The 22153-nt window shown below is 39.3% G+C and overlaps 1 protein-coding gene across 6 annotated transcripts in view; it reads right to left on the reverse strand.

The window, feature by feature from the left end:
• FARS2 (phenylalanyl-tRNA synthetase 2, mitochondrial) overlaps nt 1–22153 on the reverse strand; it is a 230009-nt gene that overhangs the window by 150058 nt on the left and 57798 nt on the right. For all 6 annotated transcript variants that reach the window (XR_009487357.1, XM_059853206.1, XM_059853178.1 and 3 more), the window contains 2 exons: nt 16234–16393; nt 8719–8850 (listed from right to left, as the gene is read on the reverse strand). Coding sequence is in view for 5 of the 6 variants with exons in the window: in XM_059853206.1 (XP_059709189.1) it covers nt 8719–8850; nt 16234–16393 (292 nt within the window). In the remaining variant the exon portion in view is untranslated. The remainder of the gene's footprint in view (nt 1–8718; nt 8851–16233; nt 16394–22153) is intronic.

A 22153-nucleotide genomic window follows, 5' to 3' on the forward strand; every position in this document is an offset into this window, starting at 1 on the left:
ATTTATGACATCCATTCTGTTCAGGAAAAAAGAGATATTGCTTTAATATCTATTAGTAATCTGTCAAGTTATTCACATGGGGGAAAAGTGTTCATGAAGGCTGAGATTCTTCCCTGATTCCTTTTAGATACACCAGCAAATCCTGCCCCAAACCAGCTGGTACACTGCCTGGAATGGGCTGTCTCCTCCCTGTGCTGCAGCTGCCTTCCAGCAGTATAGAAGTGTCAAACCTAGATCAGATTCTAGATTCTTTCCTTCCTTCTGGAAAAATGTTTATCCATCACAGCATTATCACCTTCTGGACACCATTTTATTCATGTGTTGCAGATTGTATCCTCTCTACTGCTTGTAGACACTTTTCTGTTTATGAATGCTGAACAGGAAAATAAATCTGGGTGTCTGAAGATGAAGCCCAAGCAAAACTGAAGCTAAGTTGGTCTTTGTAATACAAGCAGAAACAGCACCAGTGGGGCTGACACATATTTCTACAAAGCTAGAGTTCACAACACCATGCAAGGTTCTTCTGTTGGCAGGCAGTAATGACAGAGAAGCAGCGGCCCAACCCTGGCTTTTGAGCTGTTCTGTGTTTGCTCACACGCGATTCAAACAGTGGTCCCCAGCCAAGGCTCGCCTGCATGGTCAGCAGTGGAGCAGTATGCACTGGCACACGGACAGCTGGGCTATCCAATCTTCTCACACTCCAGCCAGAATGAGCCATGAGAGGCTGGTGCCACTGGCTCAGCCTGGACTGCTGCCACAGCCAGGCTGTCAGCACTAGAAAGCTGCCACTCTCTCTCCACTATGCAACACACTTGGGTATTCCTTTCCCCACCCTTCGTGCTCTAAAAGACATAAGCCTCACCCATCACTCTGATAAATGGCATGGAGTCCCAAAGGCTGACCACCCACACACACTGCCTCTGGTTTGCTATTCGCTTAGCACACCTGCAGAGCAGAGAGGGGAAGGAGGTGCACGTTCAGCTCCAGCAGGAGACCTGCATTCACCCATTTCTCTCACCAACCTCAAAGACAAGAAATGAGGCACAAGAAAAGTATCCTATCCAGAGCCTCCCCCTCCAGAAATGAGAAATCAAGACTGCATTTACGATCTAGGGAAGAAAAATACTTCCTAAAATGCTTGATCTAATCTCAGCTGAACCAAATCTGTCTCAACTGAGCTTCATGTATCAGAGTCAGAAACAGTTAGAGACATGCCTGTAAAATCTCTTCTCCAGCCTCAGCTGGGTAGTCCTGGTAAATGTCCTGGGAACAGCAAAGATGAATATTGCAACGCAACAAAAACACCCGGAGGGTATCCTAGCCTGATGAGGAATTATATTAGGCTCATTGAACCAACTCCTGGCTGATTAAAAACATTCAGCATTCACCATATAACAGTGTAGTAATTCAATTGTATTATTTGTATGTATTTTCATTTGCATAAATAAAGCCAAGAGAAACACCATTTCCGTGCCATAAATTGTTGCTCTTCAAGGTTTCTGAGAGTACCACTTTCTTTTACTTGGGAGCTGCTTAATAAACTATATTCATCATTATTTAGCCTTCTCTTGTATGTGGTGCTTTAATCCTCCTGCAGGATCCCAAGGAGACAAATCATAGTAAATTACTAAACCTTTAATTTACTTTTGATTAAAAAACTTAAGGGAAGGAGAAGCAATACATACACATGGGCAAACTGCTTGAAAGGCAACAGAAACTTTGGAAGGTGGGGCTGCTTATCTCTTTTCCTTTTCTAGATTTCAAATTGACTAAAACAGGCCTCACACACGTTGAGGGGAGCTCTTATACACTTAATGGAAAGATGTGCCGGTCAGTCAAATAAGGACTCCTGTTGATTTCAAAGTTTGTGTCAGACTGAGTTAATCCTTTGTCACATACATTTTTGTGCAGGAGAAAATGAAGCATGAAGACAACATAGTTTCTTAAATTATGAAGATAAGGAACTTATATTCCAACTAAAAATGTAATCTGGCACCATGAAAGGGAAATTACCCTCTAAATCTACTGGCTTTACTACTCTTAACACTAAGCTAGAAAAATGATATAAAACCACAAACTCAAATGGCCATCCAAGTTTTATCATAACTACTTACTTCCAAGAATCAATCCTACATTTTTTCTTCCACAAGATATCCCTGTAAAAAAAATAATACATTTCCCAGGAATAGGTATAATAGAATTGTCATAAAATGGAATACTGTATTTTTTCAATATATACAAACACTACAGATTGGAAGCAAGCTTATATTAATTCTTTTGAAAAATCTCAACTTCAACACAGATAATGAATGTGTCAAAGGTAATAGAATAAGAGAAAGCAACGTTTCACAAATTGCTTGGGTTCCTTCTGTATGAAAAACTTGATGAAAAAAAGAGCTTTAAAAAGAGAGTTGTAAATGAAGTAGAAAACAACAGGCAAATTATCTTGACAAGGAAAAGGGCAGAGTCAAGATTTTGTGTTTTGTAACACAACACACACATCAGACCAGGTGGTGTAGCCAGAGATAACAGAACAAGAGAAACAAATAATAAATAAAACAATGCAACCTTTGATTGACATGAGCATCACTTCTGTATAACTCATTTCTGTGTTTTGGATTACTTATCAAGGCAAAACTTGGACTTCCTTCCAGTCAGTTCAAAAGAACCTAAAATAAAATCAACCCCAAAAAGCAATCTTCATATAAACACAAGAAATAAACTCTCTTCAATTTCCTCTTTGAGTAGAAAGGAGTTAAAAGACATAACTTTTCTATATAAGAGTCATCTCAATTTTAAAATGCATGCTCTTTAGAAACTTGAGCCTTTAAAGTCCTAAGAGTCCGGATCTAATCCTGCCAAAATTTAAATCCCAAGCTTCAGCTCAGCCCATGCGTAATTATGTAGCAGTGCTGTATCTACTCCCTTTGCAGGACTGGGATGCTTAGTGAGCCACCAGTTACGTTTGCAGTCACAAAAGAGGGTGGCACTAATTGTTAGTCTGAAGATGCTAAGCAAGTGGCCAATGTTTCTGCTGTCACTTGCTACAGATGATTCCTTTACAGTCAAAAGATGTGGTAGTCAACTAAGAACACCTAATTGCCACTCCATACTCCTCAGCTTACATGACTGGGCCTTTATATCAACTATTTAAAAGTCAAGTACATGTTTTGCTGGTAGCCACCAAGGTGACTACAATCACAGCTCCTCTCCTCACACAGAGAGGGTGGAGCACCACAGATTTTCCAGGAGAATCAGGTCCTCTGCCCTATTACTTATTCCCTTATAAACTGATCAGCATTCTCTTAGACACACACATCTCTGGATGTGCTGCACCCATAGATTTGTGGGTATCTGTATAATGTCTGAAGAACAGAGACAAAAATTCAATCACATCGTCCTCTAAAAGCCCACAACTGCAGACCAGCTCCATGTCTGAGCAATGCAAAATTTCAGTGTCTGTCAGCTCAAGAGGTCTCTCAACTTAGCCAGATGTGACAATCAGTTTTTCTGATTTACACTGGAGGGCAGAGAGGGTGTGTGTAGAAAACCATACACCAAAATTAAAACAGGGCAAACACAGCAAACACGCCTCACTTTATGCACTCTGTATTTAATTGGTCATCAAACTGTTTTATTTGTCTCATTCTGTATTTATTTTTCTACATATACACACATATCTATGCATGTACGTGCAAATGTAAATCACTAGGCGACCCAAGAGCTGAGATACAAAGCTTGGATTCAACCTCAGTTTTTTCAACAGGCAACTCTTGGGAAGTCAGTAAAACTCAGATGCTTCCTAATTTCTCACTAATATTATTTCATCTGAGACACTGCAGCTTCATGAGATACTAACTTTACATACCTGCCTAAATTGGGAGACTCAGCTCCCCCTGCAGTCAGACATAGAAAGAGGCTGCCCAGCAGATCAATCCAAAAAGCTTCACACATTCTGAAGGAAGCTTCCATCCGCCTGGAAGACTTTCATTCTCTGTTGAGTTTAAAAGGACAGCAGGAAAGCTCCCTTTAACTAAGGCAGCTGCACTCTTTGCCTGCAGTGTGAATGTGTGTCAGCCTGTGGTGTACTTCAGTTCCAGCCCACAACAAGGAATGATGACACTGCTATCTCAGCGTGGTCTCAGAGGAGTAAGCACAGGAAGGGCTGGGAGAGTCAAGATACTATAGTAGTGTGGTTGTACAGGAGACAGAGTGACCTAAATTGACCCCTGAGAAATCTGGGATGCAGAGCTTTGAAGCTTATGCAGCAGATTTAAATCGCTTTGGGTGCTCCTGTGGGAAGAACCAGTCCATCCAACAGTTTTACCTCATGTTCTTGGGAGGCCCCAGATGCTCGATACACCAATACCTCTGTAACTTTAATTTCACCTTGAAGGGTTTCAGGCATGTATTTTAAATTCATTATATTTACCCTTTTACACTACATCCATACAAACACATACAGCATTAACTATTTCAAGGTCCCCACAGAGGGCTGTTACCAGAGACAGAACATGGGCCAGCACACAACTGAAGCCACATGCACCATCTGCTCAAACATTTTAATGTAATTTACCAGGCAAGAGCTGAGCAGGGAAAAAAAAAAAAAAGATAGATGAAAGAGATTAGATTTCCCCTAGTCCAAAATACCTCCTGCTGCTTGATATATGAACCTAACTTGCCCATAACTAATATTTTATTTAAGAACATATTTAAAAAATTTTTAAAAAGAGTCCTGTGCCTGCAAGGTAACATTGACATAATTCTTCTGTTAACCTGCTGCCCATTGAGAACTGTCCAGACTGATAATCCTATTGCCAAAACCAAAAAGGAGTGTACTGCTTAAGAACTTTAAAGTTGTTACTTCCACTCAAATTGCAATTTTGCTGAACTTCAATAAACAAAGAGTAAAAAAGAGAAAGATTTATTTACTGCAGCATTGAAGCCAAACAAGTTCTATATGTTAAGACTTGTATTTGGCTGAAGGTGGCAGCCCTGGGCCTAGTACTATTTGAATTTTGGGAATAAGTCCTGCAACTGATCTGTAAAAGGGATTCCAAATGGCAAAGACTTATACTTCAAGAATCAGGTTTTGTAGAGAACAATCCTCCACCTTTTAAAACAAAAGCAATGATTTGAAGAATTCCTTTTGTCATGTTCAACAGTATTAATGAAGATGTTTAGACAGGGTTAGCAATTTTTCCTCTATTAGAAATACCCACTAAATTCACAAGAAACTAGGAGAACTACCTTTGCTATAAATTCAGCTGGCATTTCCTCTTCCAAATCCCTCCACCATTCACTACTCCCTTTAAGCTGAAAATAAAATTAAAAGGTAGAAAAATCTGCATACAGCAGGAAAGTTCTACCAATTCCTCTTACTGGTACCCTAAATACAGCAGCCTTCATGATTCATAATTTTAGGAAATGATACCTTAACCTGAGCTGCCTGCCCTGAGCTGAGTGTCTGGCTGGGTGTCAGGATGCTTCAACATCCTCTAGCAATTAAAAGCCATCATCTGCAGCAGACATCATCCCAAAACCTCCTCTTTTTTTCAATTCAAGGCTCATTAAAGGTCAACACTGCAAAATTAATATTAAGTATTATAAGAAAAGGAAAAAAAGAAGCCTGGAGAAGATGCAGGCAGGAGTGATCATGACTCAACATGTGGCTAGGCTCCCACATAGGGAGCACTCTGACCAGCACTCTTTGGCTTGGAAATAAGTCAGCGACAAGACCTACAACTGAAATCTAAACAAATATTGATTGGCTTAAACAAGGAAAAAGAGAGAGAGACTCACTAACTCTTCTTGCATGACAGAAGAGCTCTAACTGTGTCTCTAAGTTGTTGGTCAGAACAAGCAAGCAGTGATTACTCATGCAAGTTAGGCAAATTAAGACATCACAGAGAGTAAAGGTTTACTGGGACTCAAACATTTCGACAAATGAATGGAAGAAAATTCCACAATGACCACTGAAAGCAAAGATACCACTTTCAGCTCAGGAAGGACACAGCTGCAGGAGCGTATCAGGGAAGGATCAGTATAACCATGCCTGTTCTACTCACCTGTAGGCACTGGCTTGGGAAGTCATCATGATACAGCAGTGCCTTGGACTTGAGGTTGGATCTGGTGTGCCACCCTTACATTATTTTATTGCATACCTCAGGAGTTAAAAACATCATGAGAAGTCTTACCAAAAAAATTATGGGATTCTCTTCTTTTTGTTGTTTGTGGGTTTGGGTTTGTTTTGGGGTAGGGGGGAGAGTGTTTGGGTTTGGCTTTATTTTTAAATTATTTGGCTTAGAGTTTCATGGTTTTTATGTAAACTTCAGTTCAATTTACTTGCTTCCATCCTCAGCTAACATATTCTGCAACACTGAGCACTGAGAACATTGCCATTGATTTCCATCAGCAAAGGATCACACCCTAACTGCTTCCAATTTCACAGTTACTAAGCAACACTAAGTGATCACAGCTTCCAAGCAAGCAATGTCCTGTATTCAAAGGTTTGAATTCTAGAACTCCATAAAGACTTGGAACTTGGGCACCTACCAATGACCATCAGCTCCCCAAGTCTTAGATAAACTCCTGAAGTACAGAAATACATACCATGGGTGCTGTTAATTGAAATTAGCTCTACTGAACCACAAAATTTCCTTGTATACTCATCACGGACCTAAAACTGGGAGTACTTTCTAATATACTGCAAAGATTTTTTGTATTTTCCCCAGGATTAACCAGAACAAAACTGCTTTTATTCATATTGAAATTCATACACAGCATTCCTATTAAAGTTACATATTCAGGGATAAAGATGAAAAAGAAAGCACACAAAAACCAGGACATTAAACACCATCAGCCTTAGGGGAATATGCAACATCATCCCTTACAATTCAGTGCATCTTTGGAGTACTGCACATTTTTTTAATTATTTATAAAAACACAGTAATAGGATTTCTGTTTTTCTTTTAAAACTGTTAAAAATACTATAACTATTAGAACAGAGTAAATAACACCACACTCTTCATTTTTTTTTGTTGTAGGAGATTTTCCTGAATGCAAACAACTCTTAAAAAATAATCAGTAGCTAAATTTGCTTTAATGAAGATGGTACTTGCAGCCTTTACTAAATTATACTTACTCATCTACACAGCAAGACAAGAGAAACCTTGCTTGCTGCTAACATGGAAAATCTGAATGGTCCAGAATACTGGATTCATTACCCAGTGAATGACTAAGAATGAGACTGGCTGTTCTCCTCTGGAAAATCCTGATCTGGTCTAACATTTAAAAAATGTGAAATTTCAAGGGTGAGAAAGTGGAAGCCCACGCATGAGAACGCTGAAAAAAAAAAAAAAAGTGCTGCAGAAACCTCTGGTGTTTCATGCACATCCATTCACACGCACACAAATGTACACAGTAATTGTTTAGGGACACAGTTTAGCTCCTTTCACACCCATTAGAAGATCCTAATCATAAGAGTTGTGCAACATAAAAGCTTTTGAAGCAGAAAGCCTGGACATTGGTGTGTTACATCTAATGGAAACAAAATTACACAGCAGTCTTTCACTTCCCAGACTGATTAGAAGCTGTACTGTATTTACCACACTATGAAGATAATAACCTGAGAGAACATTAGCATAAATCATTAATTCTTTGTGGGAAAACTCTGGAAGAGGATATCTTTCTAAAAGGAAAATGATCACATTAAAATGCAAGCAAACTTTGAGGAAAACAAGCTGTGCCAAGTGAATGGTGCCAAAATTAAGCAATTCATAGTTATCATACTTGGTCTTCAACAGGAAGAATTTAGAGCACTTGAAAATACAACAACAGCTTAGCAAACCAATGGGAAAAAATTAACTGAATGTTAGGCTGGCTATCTGAAAGCCCACTTGCTGGAATTACACAGATCATATTCCAAAAGGCTCATGTACCTAAAAAATAGTACTGGAAGACACTGAACAACACTGAGCACATGTAGACTGTCCTGTGCTTCCTAAGAATTGTCTGTCCCCAGTAAACAAAAGAGCAAGCATGCAAAATTCTCCATATAAAAAATAATTAGAAAAAATTAATCAATTTCTCCTCTCCTTTTTTAATACTTATGTATCAGTTTCAGAAAGCAAAATGGTCAGGTGACATTGCTCTGTAATAATTTCAATTAAAATAATTTCAATAATTTTAATGCAATTTATTATCTCATAAATAACCAACCTGAGGAGAAAAGCAATAAAAGAAAAAAGCTACCCACCATTTACCCAGCGACCAAACAGCAATATGAAAGATATCACATTCCTCTTTCTATGCTTTAGATACAGAGGAGCATTTTGATATTCCAAATACTTAGGGACGTTATTTGCTATTGATACTTTTAAATCATTATTAAGAAAGCACTTGACATCTCTTGGGAAAATAAAAAAACACCGCATGCCCTAAGTTGCAGGCTCTCTTTTAAAGCTGACATCCCTCTGTCTCCTTACTGCACACAATAAAAGGCAAGCCTTCTGTTTGCAGGCTTCAGGTCACTTGCTCAGTTGCTACCCTCAAGTCACAGCATGCGAGGGCTGCATCCACCTGAGGAGTATTTGAGGTGGCTGCCAGGCGGAGATGTCTGTGCTCACCAGGGTAGCAGGGGCATTCCAGGCTGTGAAGCTGATTGCACTGGAAGTGCTTGCTAACAGAGATGTCAATGAAGTAAAGGAGTTTCAGTACCTGAGTTAACAAGCTGCTGCTCCATGACCCCGCAGCCCAGGACCTCCATCCATTCTCCTTGGAAGTTGATCTCCATCTCAAAGGAAGGGTGAGTAAATGGGAAGTAGCAATCTACCCATCTGACTTGCAGTCCTGTAGCAGTGTTTAAAAAATAAATAAATATGAAAGGGTGTATGCTTAAAAGGCCATCCCTCCAACCATCTGTAAAATTTGCCCTTCAACTAATGACATGAATTACAGCAATCCAGAGAAAATAAATAGCAAACAAACTAATTTACAACAGTTGTGCGAGGCGATAAATCTTAAAACCTGTGGAAAAAAATGACCATGTCTTTTCTAATATGAAAAATGCTTTGTGCAATTCAAGCACCCTTTGAAACCAAATCAATCATTTGTCAAACTCTAGTAACCACCTGGCATGGAACAAAAATGAGCCAAGATAATGGGAAAGTCAGTAATTTTGTTATTCTCTGCACCAAGAAATGACTAACTGCTTCTCACAGAAAAAACTAGCTAAGTCTTTAATTTTTACTTAGTATTTTATGGATCATCTAGGCAAGTAATTTTTTTTCATCAAAACTTAATTAAAATACAGAGCTATTCTCTCTGTATATGTTTAAAAATGAAAGTTAAAAATAGACATTATTCCACACAAATAGAAATGTATTTTCACAGAGTTGTACATTATTAAGGTATGCAACACATACACAGAGCATTCTGGATGTGGTAAATAAGTGTAAAAGAAAAGCCACACTTGGCAATTCCCCACCATCCCAGCACCTCTGCAGATACCACTGTGCAGAGCAAGGAAAGTCCTGGCATCTCAGAGCAGTGCAGCCAGAAGAGGACAAGGTCTTCCTTCCCAAGGTCTTCAGTGATGCCAAAAGCAGAGTTCTTGTCAAAGTACTCATTATATTGGATGAATTTTAGTTCTTCTAATGATTTACAGATGCTTTGTTGTACTAAAATTTTTTTTTCTAACCATTAGGTGTCAGGAAAGAAGTCTCAGAAACGTGAACCATAAAAACTTGATAGAGAACTGAAATGCAAATTCTGTAAGCTAAGCTAATGCCTTAACCCCAAACACATCTTCTCTTCCGTGAAGCCAAATGCTAATCAGAGTTAGGATTATTAAGAAGCAGGCAGGTCCAGCTTCAAAAATAAGGAGCTGAACCTTATTTTTGAAAGGCAAAGGTAGTGTGAGTGACAGCAACTGTTAACATTCCTGGTTTGAGCTTCAGGTTTTTTTGGGGTTGTTTCATAAGAGGAATGTAAAACATGAAATTGCACGATTCATACTAAAAGTTTTTCAAATAAAAATATTTAAAGTAGCCTCAGAAACTAGATCTTCCTGGATTGCTTCTGAAACATGAAATGTGGCGACAGAAACTGAAACAATAATTTACAACAGATGTACATGCATGGCCAAAACATAAAATACCTCCTAACAGCCACAGGGAACTTTTCTAGATGCTATGAAATTTCAAATGGCAAGGCAGGTTTCAAAGCAAACAAACTGGCACTTCTAGATTTTCTCCTGCTTAAAAATCAGTCTCAGGAAAGTATATGAGTAATGGAAAAGCTTTTTGATAATTGTATAGACAGAACTCAGAAAACTGGAAGTATTTACAATAGTTTCATTCACAATTGTAGTGCGACAGCAATCACTTTATTACTCTTTTTTATCTGCATGACAATAAAAAAATACATAGATGAAAAGAGTCGTGTGTACAATAATATACACAATATATTTTGTGCAGAAAACATTTTTTTAATTTCCTGATCTTGGCATTTTTAATCCTTGGTCTGTGCACATATAAAATATTCTCATTTAGCTTGCAAAATTTGCAACTGCAGCAACTATATTGAATATTCAACTAGTTTGCATTCAGTAGCAACATTCAGATAATAGTTTCTTATTAATCCTCTGATTACTTAAAAAATGAAGCTCTGTGAAAAAAAGGATTTCTCAGCTGTTTGTTCTTAATTAAAATAAATTTTAAAAGGTAAAAAAAGAATTTCAAGCTCTTTTTATTTTTGAATTTTAATGTATCTTAGTACTTGAGAGGCTTCTGGCTTAAATGCAAATAAGCAAACAAACCACAGTCTGAATAAGCCAAAACAAATTCACAAAGAAAAAACTCTCACCTTCATTCTGTTCTCTAAATTAATAGTTAATCCCACATACCACAATAATTTTATTCATACAGTATCCAGGCCATTGGGAATACCTCTGCAGTTTATATTCAAGTGTTCTTTCAGACTTTTGGCTCTAGAAGACTTTACTGAAAAGCAGAGGGTGCTCAGCCTTTGGCAACATTAACTGCATTTCTATAGAGTGTCACAGAACAAATGGGTACATTTATTATTTAGATACAAAATATTGTCTTGGTGCTCAATTTATTCCCAAGAAGCAAAGGGTATCGCTTACACTCAGCAAATTAAACCACTAAGGACTCTAAAGGATTATGATGATTAGGCTTCCTCTAGTACTATGTAATTTTCCTGATTCAGCCTAGTTTATTTCTTCATATACAGACTATGAAATACTGGCAAAATTGATCTTTTCTAGGAAAAAATCTAGCAGGCCAAGATATACATCTCTCTCTTAAAACAGGCACTTACAAGAGCAGACTGCTGAATAGAATCAAGGCCTGACCACTAGACACAAACTTTTCCTGTTCAAAGAAATTATTTGTGTTATCAGACACAAACACACCTGCTCGCTTCAGAGCCTCACAGTGCTCATGAGAGTCCTTCCAGTGGGTAGAAGTCCATTCATAACTGTGCTGGGCTGATGCTGGCTGAACACCAGACTCCCAGCAAAGCTGCTCTACCACTGCCCCCCTCAACTGGACATGGGGTAGAAAATTTATGAAAGGGGGTAGAGAATAATGAGAAGCTCATGCGTCGAGATAAGAGCAGGAAGAGATCACCCAGCAATTACAGTCATGAGCAAAACAGACTTGACTTGAGGAAAGTCATTCCATTCATTACCAATCAAATCAGAGCAGGATAATGGGAAAGAGAAACTAAACCTTGAAAACAACTTCCCCATCCCTCCCTTCTTCCAGGCTCAACTCCACTCCCAAAATCTCTGCCTCCTCTTCACCAGCAGTGGGGATGGGGAATAGGGAGTGTGGTCAGATCATCCCTCATTTTCTCTGCTACTTTTCCCCTGCTCCAGGGTGGAGTCATGTCCACTGAAGAGACAGTCCTTCATCAATTGCATCAGCATGAATCCCTTCCACAGCATGCAGTGCTTCAGGAACCTCCTGCTCCAGCATGGGTCTCTCCACAGGGCCACAGGTCCTGCCAGAAGCCTGCTCCAGCACAGGCTTCCAACAGGGTTCCAGCCTTCTTTGGGACTCTACCTGCTCCAGCATGGGGGTCCTCCATGGGCTGCAGGTGGACCTCTATCTCCATGGACCTCTATGGGCTGGAGGGGCACAGCTGTTTCACCACGGTCTGCAGGGGAATCTCAGGCACCTGGAGCCTCTCCCTCCTTCTCCACTGACCTTGTGTCTCAACAAAGGTATCTAAAGGGCTGTTCCTCACACATGTTCTCATTCCTCTTCCTGGCTGCAAATTGTGCAGGATTTTTTCTTGCCCCTTTTTAAGTGTGTTATCCCAGAGGTGCTACTGCCATCACTGATGGGCTCAGCTTTGGCCAGCAGTGGGTCCATCCTGGAGCTGGCTGCCACTGGCTCTGTCAGACATGGAGCAAAAGTCTGTCAGCTCCTCACAGAAGCCACCCCTGCAGTCTCCCTGCTACCAAAACCTTGCCATGCAAACCCAATACAGTAACTTACATGTCAGATCAGTATGGAAATAGTGAATAATCACTGTTATTTCTGAACACTGAATCCAGGTAAGGAATTGGTCGTAGCCTGCACTCAAAAGTAATGATGTTACTAGATATTAGGCTAAACAAGTGCTAGCCTAATTGAGTCTCATCATGAAAAAGGCTTGACCAAAGGCACTGAAAAAGAAATAAAAGAAAAAAAGAACAAACCAAACACATTAAAGCAGCCTATTACTACACTACAGTACAGAAGCAACAAAGCCTGAGACCCAGATGGTCTTCACTGACCAGAAATTCTCTTTGTTGCTGTGAGGACTATGAGGATTATTTTTAGAGACAAGGTTATGGAAGAAAAAGGAGAGGGGTGCAAGGAGGGTACTGGGAAGCACAGAAGGTATTGAACTGTGGCCTCTTGAGGTGTGTGTCAATTTGTAAGTACTCTGCACCTCATTGTTTCAGATAATTCATCATACTTGCAGCAGACAGGAGCCAGCTGCCCATATAAACCTGCATTAGCTCACATTTTTCAGAAGTCATTAGCCAGACCATTATGTCCTTTATAATTTTTTTTAACTCGTTACACTCATAGATCTTCATGCACTCTAAGGAGGTATCAGTACAAGAGAATTAAGAAGGAGAATGAGCAGAACATGTTTGATTTAAAAGATATCCAGTGGCAGTTCAGTGAGAATCAGCAGTGGCTAAGCCATCAGTCAAAGCACAGCATTACTCACTCTCCTGCCTTCCCTTACCAGTGCCTAGGAACTGGGTAGATAAATATGGGATAGCAGTGAATTTTGAGCCGTTTCATGTAAAGCAACAAATCACAGAACCAGCACACAGTCATTATTTTCTATTTGCTATAGTAAGAATCTGAATTACTTCTGAATCTCCCAGAGTGCAGAGAGCTTTTGGCAAGCTACAGAGGGGCAAGAGAAAGAACCATGGTTGAAAAAGAAAAAAGACTGGCTAATTTATGAGGAAATCTTGGACAGTCTTGTTACTAGGTAACTAAAATGAGAACTAACAGACTACCTACACTGGCAGAACTGTATGGGCAGATGGATGTGTAACTTAAATTAATGGATTTTAAGTTACTTATGGAAGTAACAGAGGAAAGCTAAGAAAGGTGATGTCTAGGTGTAGTATTTGAAATAGCTTCCTGACAGAAAAATGGAAGAAACTGAAAGACAGTTACTTGTAGAAAGCAAAATCAGACATCAGATTTTACCATCAGAAAACACCATAGGAACTACTTTACATTGTCAAGTTTTAAAGACAACTGACTGGATACTCCAGAACTTTCTTCCTCCTCTAACATCTGTCATTCCTTTGCCTGTTGGCAAAGCCAGAAAGACATAAAAAGACAAACTTTTGCAATAAGGGTAAGTGCAGATTCTATGAAGCCTTTGACCTTCCTCAGGACAACACAGTGATTTCTAAACAACTTTGCTTTGTCAACACTGAGTTGTTCAGATATTGTGGTAGGAACCAGGTGGAGCTCAACTGTCTCATTAAATATTATAAAAACTAACCTAAAACACCACCAAAAAAAAAAAAAAAAAGGCAAGTCAGTGGTATGACCTTTCTGCAGAGATCCTCAATCTATCATCAACCTAAGCTAGTAAATTCCCAGAGAAGCACTGCAGAAGCACAGCTTCCAAGTCCAGGACTTCAGGCACAAGCTAGTTTATGCACAACTACACGTGCAGCAGACTCAATCTACAATCCAAACAATGTGCCTCTAAAAAACAGTTGACTATGACAATGCAACATTTCAGTCACTTACTGCAGCTGTGGTCATGCTATCCTGCTAGAAAAGATGTGCAACTTCACTACAATATTCTGCTAACAGCACAGGTTGTAAAGAATACAACTGATGCCAAGGATAGAGGAATTAAAGTTTTGCTTTTAACAGAACATGGTGCCTTATGAAATATCCACATATAGGAAAAACATAGAAATTTTCCAAGAGCAGCACATTTAAACACATTTTAAATATTAAGTTAAAATTTATAGGAGTCAAGCTACAGAAAGTAATCAAGAGTACCATGTAAAGTAATGAGTAAAATGCTAGTTAAAAAATGACAGCTATCAAAAGACAAATTTATTTATGTGTGCCCCAAGACAGCTGCTGTGCACCAATCTCATATACCTTGTGCCTAACATCAACTTTGAATACTTTGAATTCCTGTATTTTCATGAATGGTGCGGGGGGGGATACACATATGTATACACAGGCATTTGTAAAATGAAATTTAAAATATTATTGAATTTAATTCAATATCTTGTGTTTGTATTCCAGGAAAAATGTTGGGGGCATAGAAATAGAAAACTCCAACAGTAAAAAAGTGGCATCTACCTTTAGTTTGTACATTTTAAATAATTTATGAATACATTTTAATGTCTTTATAGCTAATGGGTGGACTGTATAAGAACTAGTAGCAGCCAACATGCTGAAGCTTAAAGTGCAGTATATGTCAATAGTTAGAGAAGGATGCCACTCCAGTCTGAGATACCACTAATAACTGAGAAATTGTTCACTTTAAACATCCTCAAAATCTGAGGTTGATCCAAATGTATCATTCTTACTGTTACCCACTTTCATCCCAATTTTGTATGTTTCAAAAGGCCGCTGTTAAGTAAAATACACCTAACAAGAGGCTTTGAGCTGAGGAACTTCAAAATTTTTGTTCAGGTGGAATAGAACAATAACTGGTAAAAGTTTTGCATGCTATAAGTCAACTTGAAAAATTCAGAAAAATATTCAAGCAGTCATATATAAACGTGGTATCATTATCAATCCACTCTTGGAACTACTGCTTTAAGTGCAGTAAACATCTTGAAACACCTTAGAAAGTAGGCAAGATACCTCATGCATTCTAATACCGTCCAGTATTTCCTCAACAGAAAAACCAATCAGCTCAGAAGAGCAGCCTCCTTGCCAAGAAATAGCATTAATGTAGCAGTTTTGACTCAGGCCATTTATAAATTCAGTTCCTGAAACTGAAGGCAGGTATTTCTGAAGAGAGAATACTTCATTCATATACACATCCATTACCCTTCCTCATTCCATTGTATGTACCAAAAAACAATTACTGTTCAGCTTAATATGAACTTAGCAAACATGGTCTGCCCTCAGCTGGAAGGTTTAATTTATCCGCACAAGGGATGCAGCCCATGGATACACGCACCCCTTCCCTGCTGCTGGTGCAGGATCTGAATGCTGCCCAGCTGCACCCAAGCTCTCATGCAGCCCAGCTGCACCCATGCTCCATCCCTCCAGGACACAGGAGGCCCACAAGGATGAAGCTGAGGGGGTCCTGCAGAGCTTTGTGCTGGAGCTGGACCTCTCCTCGCAGGACCCACGCCGTGCCTTTAGCACACAGATTCTGCCAGACCACTGCTTGCAGCTGGGTCTCCACACAGCCCCACCTGCATCCGTGCCCACCACGTTACTCTGACATGCTGCACACCTAAACATTTTCACAAAAACCTGCTGAGTCAACACAGCATTGTGTGCACCAGTATTGAGGAAAACCCAGAGAGGAATGTGTGGCCTCTTGGAAAAACCCATCTGGCTGCTTCTGTATTGCCAGCTGCCAACACAACCCCCGAGCTTCCTGTCTGTGTTACGCAGCAAAATGTTTCTCCAGAGCCCCAATGACTATAGGCATGAGCAATCAGGGGGAAAAGGTGCAAGAACCCACCGTCACCAAAGATGTGAGTCATGAGCTTCGTGAGCACTTGCTTCAGGTTGAACTCCACCAGCCTCACTGCCTCCATGGTGTGACACTCCTGCTTGTGTGCAGTGCGATGGCCTTGCTCAAACAGCTGTAAACCTTCACCATCTTTAATGCTGGAGAACAACTAGAACAAAACCACAAAAACACCGTGTTTTGCATCAGTGACATTCTGAATGAAAATAGAGAACGAATTTTCATTGATTTAAGTGGGAATCTTACCTGCTAAAAAAACAAACATAAAGACTGTGAAAAACAAACATAAAGACTGTGACTTTATACAAATTCTGTTCACTTAATGCAGAGATGAATCTCTGTAAGAACAAAAATGCTCAAATAATTAAATCTGGTCTATTTCTATCATCAAATAATATGATTAGCTATAGGAAAATAATTTACAAAGTAAGCATGTCTCCTTTTTTGATTCAGTTACTTTGAAAGCTACCGTGCAGAACAAAGTACTCTGTACAGTGTATGTAAATTACACCCCAAAAACTACAAAACACAATGAACTCAATGGCATTTATCAGAACTTCAACCCTTTTAGTACTTGGATGATATAAAAGAAATACCAAAACAACAAAAACAAAAAACAGAAACACAAAACCAAAACAAACTCAAATCAACCAACCAACCCCAAACAAAAAAAAAACCCCACAAACCAAAAAAACCCAAGACAACAGACAAACAAAAAAAAAAAAAAAAAAAAAAAAACCAAATACAAACACCAAAAACCAAAACAAACCCTGGCAGTTTAATGAGACTTAAGCTGTTTACAGTTGATTCATCACAGGTACAAGTTTATATTCATTTAAGGACTACCATTTTCCTGTATGTCCACACACACAGCATCCTTTTTCTGAACAAGAATTCTATCCATGGGGCATTTAAGAATTCATGATCTCAGGTGGGGGGTTCCAGATAAGTTACAAAGCACAGGGACAGCTGTTTGGGTATGTGGCAGACTTGCTCTTCATTCAGACACTGCTCCCCACCACGTCTGCTGCAAGTTGAAGATTTCTGTTTTCTGCATATCCCCGTATGCTTCTGGCCAGGTGACCCTGGCCAGATACACACCAGCAAATCTACGTCCTTTCAGAGACACCAATAAAACACATTCATTAAACAAGATTGTTGGAGGCTCAGTGTCTTGGGGAGACAAGCAGGTGGTTTTACAACCTAAAGAGTATTTTTGTTGAAAATCCTTACAGCCGTACAAAAGCCCCATATCTGGGGTGAAGTCTTGAGGGTAGGGAGAGCCAGTTGTGAAAGTGCTTCTAGTGCTCTTTCCTACCCCTCCTCCTCTACCTTCCCCTAGTCAATCAAGCACACACAGAGGGAAAAAGCATGCACTGAGATTTTCTTTCCATTAAGCCTCCCAACATAAATAGCTTTTATTCAGGAGATGCCACGAATAGTGTCTAACCTTAACAACTCATGGATGCCCACAGAAGTTGTTTTAACTGCAGTTTGATGCCTTCAGAGCACTAAGTGCTCTAAACAAAAAGTTCAAGTGAATCTCTGGTAGTCCACCAATGCTAGATACAATTAATTAGGACTAGTTTCTAGCACATTTCCTACAGACACAACGAATAAAGAGTCTGAGTTTAGACAGCAGGCAAACTAGCACCACAGTGGATTGAAGAAATACAAAAAAAAAATAAAATCCACTAGCATTTAACTTTTTATTGCTAGCCACAAGGAGATTGCTGGCAGATTTAGAAAACATTTCTTCTCCTAATCTTCTTAGCGTGCTGCAGAAAATACTAAATTAAAAAGAGAATGTATAAATACCAAATAAAACGATTCTCCACCAGTCTAACAAAAATGCCTTTACTAACCAAAAAGCAGCAGCTTGACAAACACGGTATCACACTTTTAAATAACAGATTCTTTATTCAAGTGTTCATCTGAAAGATTAAACCCTCTTCTTCTTATTGACATTAATCCTACCTTGACTGGAACAAGAAGATAATACCCACCCTACAACTAATTTGCTGTCAGCAAGGCAGATCGGTCACCCAGCATGTGGTTTGGAAAGCCAGGGGAATTCAGAGAGGCCAGCATTAGCCTAGGGAGGATAATTGTCTTAGGCTCACTAGGTGGCCAGTGGAGAGACACAGGATCCTTCACAGAGGAACACAGAGTGGCTAAATTAGGTTCCTGCTCTGAACAACCCTACACAGGTAGCTATTTTTTCTGTTGACTGACTGACTCATTCACTCACTAAGCCAGAAACACCCTTCAGGCAACAGAGATGTTCCCTCTTGGGACCAGAATACACTGTACTTACACATTAGAAGGTACATTTGTTATTTTACCTATCAGCACTATTTTAGGACATGAATCTCTCTTCCTACTTTTTCCCTTCACTCCTCCCTTCAGCTTAAGACTGGCTTCTCAGACCACTGAAAAGAACAGACAGTCTGGACACTAGCCTTCAAAACACAATACATATCAACAAGTACATAGAAATACTTTTCATTACTGTTGTATTATTTCTGAAATGTTGATACCACAATTACAGTCTAAAGCAAAATTCTACTTCAGTGGTTTATATCAGATGTGTAAACAAAATACATACAAGAACCATTAAATACATTGAGTTACAATGCAGCCCTGTCAGCTGCCTTAGCCCTAATCCTGCCAAACCAGTCATAGGCACCATCTCCAAGTGCCTGCAAGCCATAGGCTCCTACTCCAAGCCAGGACAAGGGTCCCTGCAGCAGTGTACTGAGGCAAGCTGGGAGATGGATCCAGATGGGCAGTAACTCAGAAGAAGGGAAGAAACAGAGGAATGTGAAAATGGTGAAGTTCAGCTTAGTAATCAAATATCAGCATACTAGCAGCTCCAAGAGATGAGCTGGCACATGGAACAGGGCTGGGTCACTCTGGGCACAGGTATGACTCTAGTCCAGTTCAGACAGTCTCTGAAAGCACAGCCATAGGGAAGTCCCTGCAACAGGCAAGACAACAGCTCCCCCTTACAGTCAGGCACTGAGAGGCTTTGGTATTCTCCACAGAGGCTCCATCAGCTGCAGATGGGATTATAGCAAGAAAAATATATATACCTTACAGTTGTATTAATATTTATTCCTGACTTCCCATTCACCGACATTGCTATGTCAATACAAGCAGCTTTAAACCGATGCGCCAATTTCACTACTACAACGACTGAACTGTGCTAAGTACACGTCTTGGATTAGAAACACTTCAACATTTCTGTATACATAAAGCCAGGAAAGTCAAAGCTTGAATAAAATGAAGAATCACCTACAGTCACTCCTTTCTGATGTCAATTTTTCTCAAGCACATATCTGAGCAAATGGAGAAAAAAAATACTAGCATCTTGCATAAAACACTGACACATGCAAGACGACATTTTCACACACATTCATTCCTTCAGTGCAGACTAAAACAGCATGCACCATCTTATTGTATTGAATACAATCAGTCACTACTACAAGCAGGAAAGAAATTTCCTGTAGCCATAAATCGAGTACCTACGTGTCTGTCTAGTGTAAGGACAAGTAGATTTTTCTTTGAGTGAAGGTGTGCAAAACATTGAATATTGGATCACCATGAAAAAGTCAAAAAATTAACACTTCCCAAGATTTATCAGCATATCTGACTGATGCTGCATTACAAAGGAGAAGGCAGAAAGGAATTCAAGTGACCTAACCATGTGGCATGAAGTTTACTCACAGTTTAAGTCATAATAAAAATAAATTAAAATTTGATAACATCTAATGGCAAGAAGACAGAGTTTTAACTGGACAAGTACAAAAAGAGCTATGGTCCTTCAAAAGCACATTTCAGCATTTCTCAGCCTGGCACGAAGGGCAGAAGTCACATTTGTGATTTAAACAAAGACCTCAATATTTCTTCAATAATTTAACAGATTTTTAGTCTCACATCCCTTCATTATCCACACACTTAGTATTCAAAATTAAGGGTCTCTTTGCAGGATAGCATTCATACTCGGTTTCAGATCAGAGAGATCTGTAACTATACCCTGCCTTTCCACAATGCAGTTGTGTATTCCTCCCGCCACTCATGCATACACCAGTGATTAAGATAATGAATAAATCATGCTCATGTACTTATACTTTCAGGCAAACCAGCATTTAAAATTATCTCTATATGAGGATCTGCATGTGATTACACCCAACCTTGCCACACGAAAAACATTTTGTCGCACTAGCCCTAATAAATATCTCTAAAAATGAACCAACAGCTGCACTCAGAATCCACTTACAAACAAACCCTTCCCACAACATTTTAAATGGGTTGTGGAACTCAAGACTCAACCAATGGATCAGGAATGATTAAGATGATGCCACCAATAGATGGCTCAAAGAGAAAACCTAATTTCACTCTCAGTTAGCCTCCAAGGTGTAACTATACACCCTGATGCAGCCAGCTTCAGGTACCAAAGAGATACACAGCCACATGACAGACGGCTCCTCACTGCATATCAATAAGGATTTTTGGGGGCAGAAACTGGCAAAAAATTTACTTCAACCCACAAGCTTGAAGGTGGTCATCCTAATTTCTACATCCTTCCATTCTAGCTCTCCAATTACAGCCAAAAAAGGTAACCTCTGTTGTTCTTTGGGGGTGGAGGGATGTTTTTTTAACCTAATCAAAGTGTTTCCATAAGAAAAGGGAAAATGACAAAGATGTTTTCAAACCAGAAAGAAAAAGTAACACTGCTACACAGACACCTGATATAATGAGACATCTATCATAGCTTCTGTTTCTGTTGCAGTAGAAATTCCTTGACTTTTAAGTACCTTAGACTTCCCAAATACATTTGTGGACACTTTCCTCATTTTAATTCTGCACAATTTAAATATTGCATTGAATAGGTTTAACAGCTTTATTTGAAAAGCTTTGTTGGTTTGTTTGGGTTTTTTTAGCTGGACAACAAAAAATAAGACAAAGTCTGAAATAAAATGAAGCCTTGCAGTAAAAATGCACCATTAGTTTTCAAACTTCCTAGACCATGGATCACTATGAAAATCTAACAGACCTTCTGATGTCCTTCACTGTCAAATTTTTGACTAAAAATAACAAATACAATTTGGATCCTTGGATCAGTGAAGATTTATTTATTATGGCATGATTTATACAACACAACTCTGAAAATACTGAATAATACAATGTTCACTACTTGGATTAATACTGGAGAAAGTGAAATCAGTTCCACCCAAACTAGCCAGGCTCTTCATTGTGACCACTCAGCTCAAGTGCAGCTTCAGGAATAAATTCACCTCCAAATATACTAGCAAAGTAATGCTGCTGCTCTTTTTTTTACCCAGGTGGATCTAGTTCAAATGCCTCTGCTCCTGTATGGGCCTTGCTGCTTCCTGTGAGAAGGAGGGACAGCTCCCAGGCTCTTTGGGACCTGTGCTTTGCTCACAGTCCTATCCATAAGTTGTAGAAGGCTAAGAAGAGCTCCTTTCCTTAGTCATTTAAGTGCCTTTTAAAATATTTGTTCCTTGGTGCCCAGATAAACACTGCTATTATGACTCCCACTGACACTCACAAGCACTCTCAGACAAACTAAAAGCTCCAAAGAACTCCATTAAATAGGTTGATCTCTGAACACTATAAATTGATTTAAAATCCTTTACATATGAGGATTAAAAAAAGGGGACTGAATAAAGAAGAAGCTCTTCTTTGAGACAACATCAGAGAAAAAGCATTGTGTCCAAAGCTGCAGTAACATATAGGATTTTGGAGAAGTCAAACCTAAAGATACAAGTTTTCCAAGGGGAAAACACAGCATGGCACTTGTTAAAAAAAAAAAAAACCAAAAATGCAGATGAGTGGTCAATCAGAAGTTCACATCATCCCATATCACAAGGAAAAGGATAAAAGC

Source organism: Haemorhous mexicanus, chromosome 1 (genome assembly GCF_027477595.1).
Source record: "Haemorhous mexicanus isolate bHaeMex1 chromosome 1, bHaeMex1.pri, whole genome shotgun sequence".
Lineage (NCBI taxonomy): Eukaryota > Metazoa > Chordata > Aves > Passeriformes > Fringillidae > Haemorhous > Haemorhous mexicanus.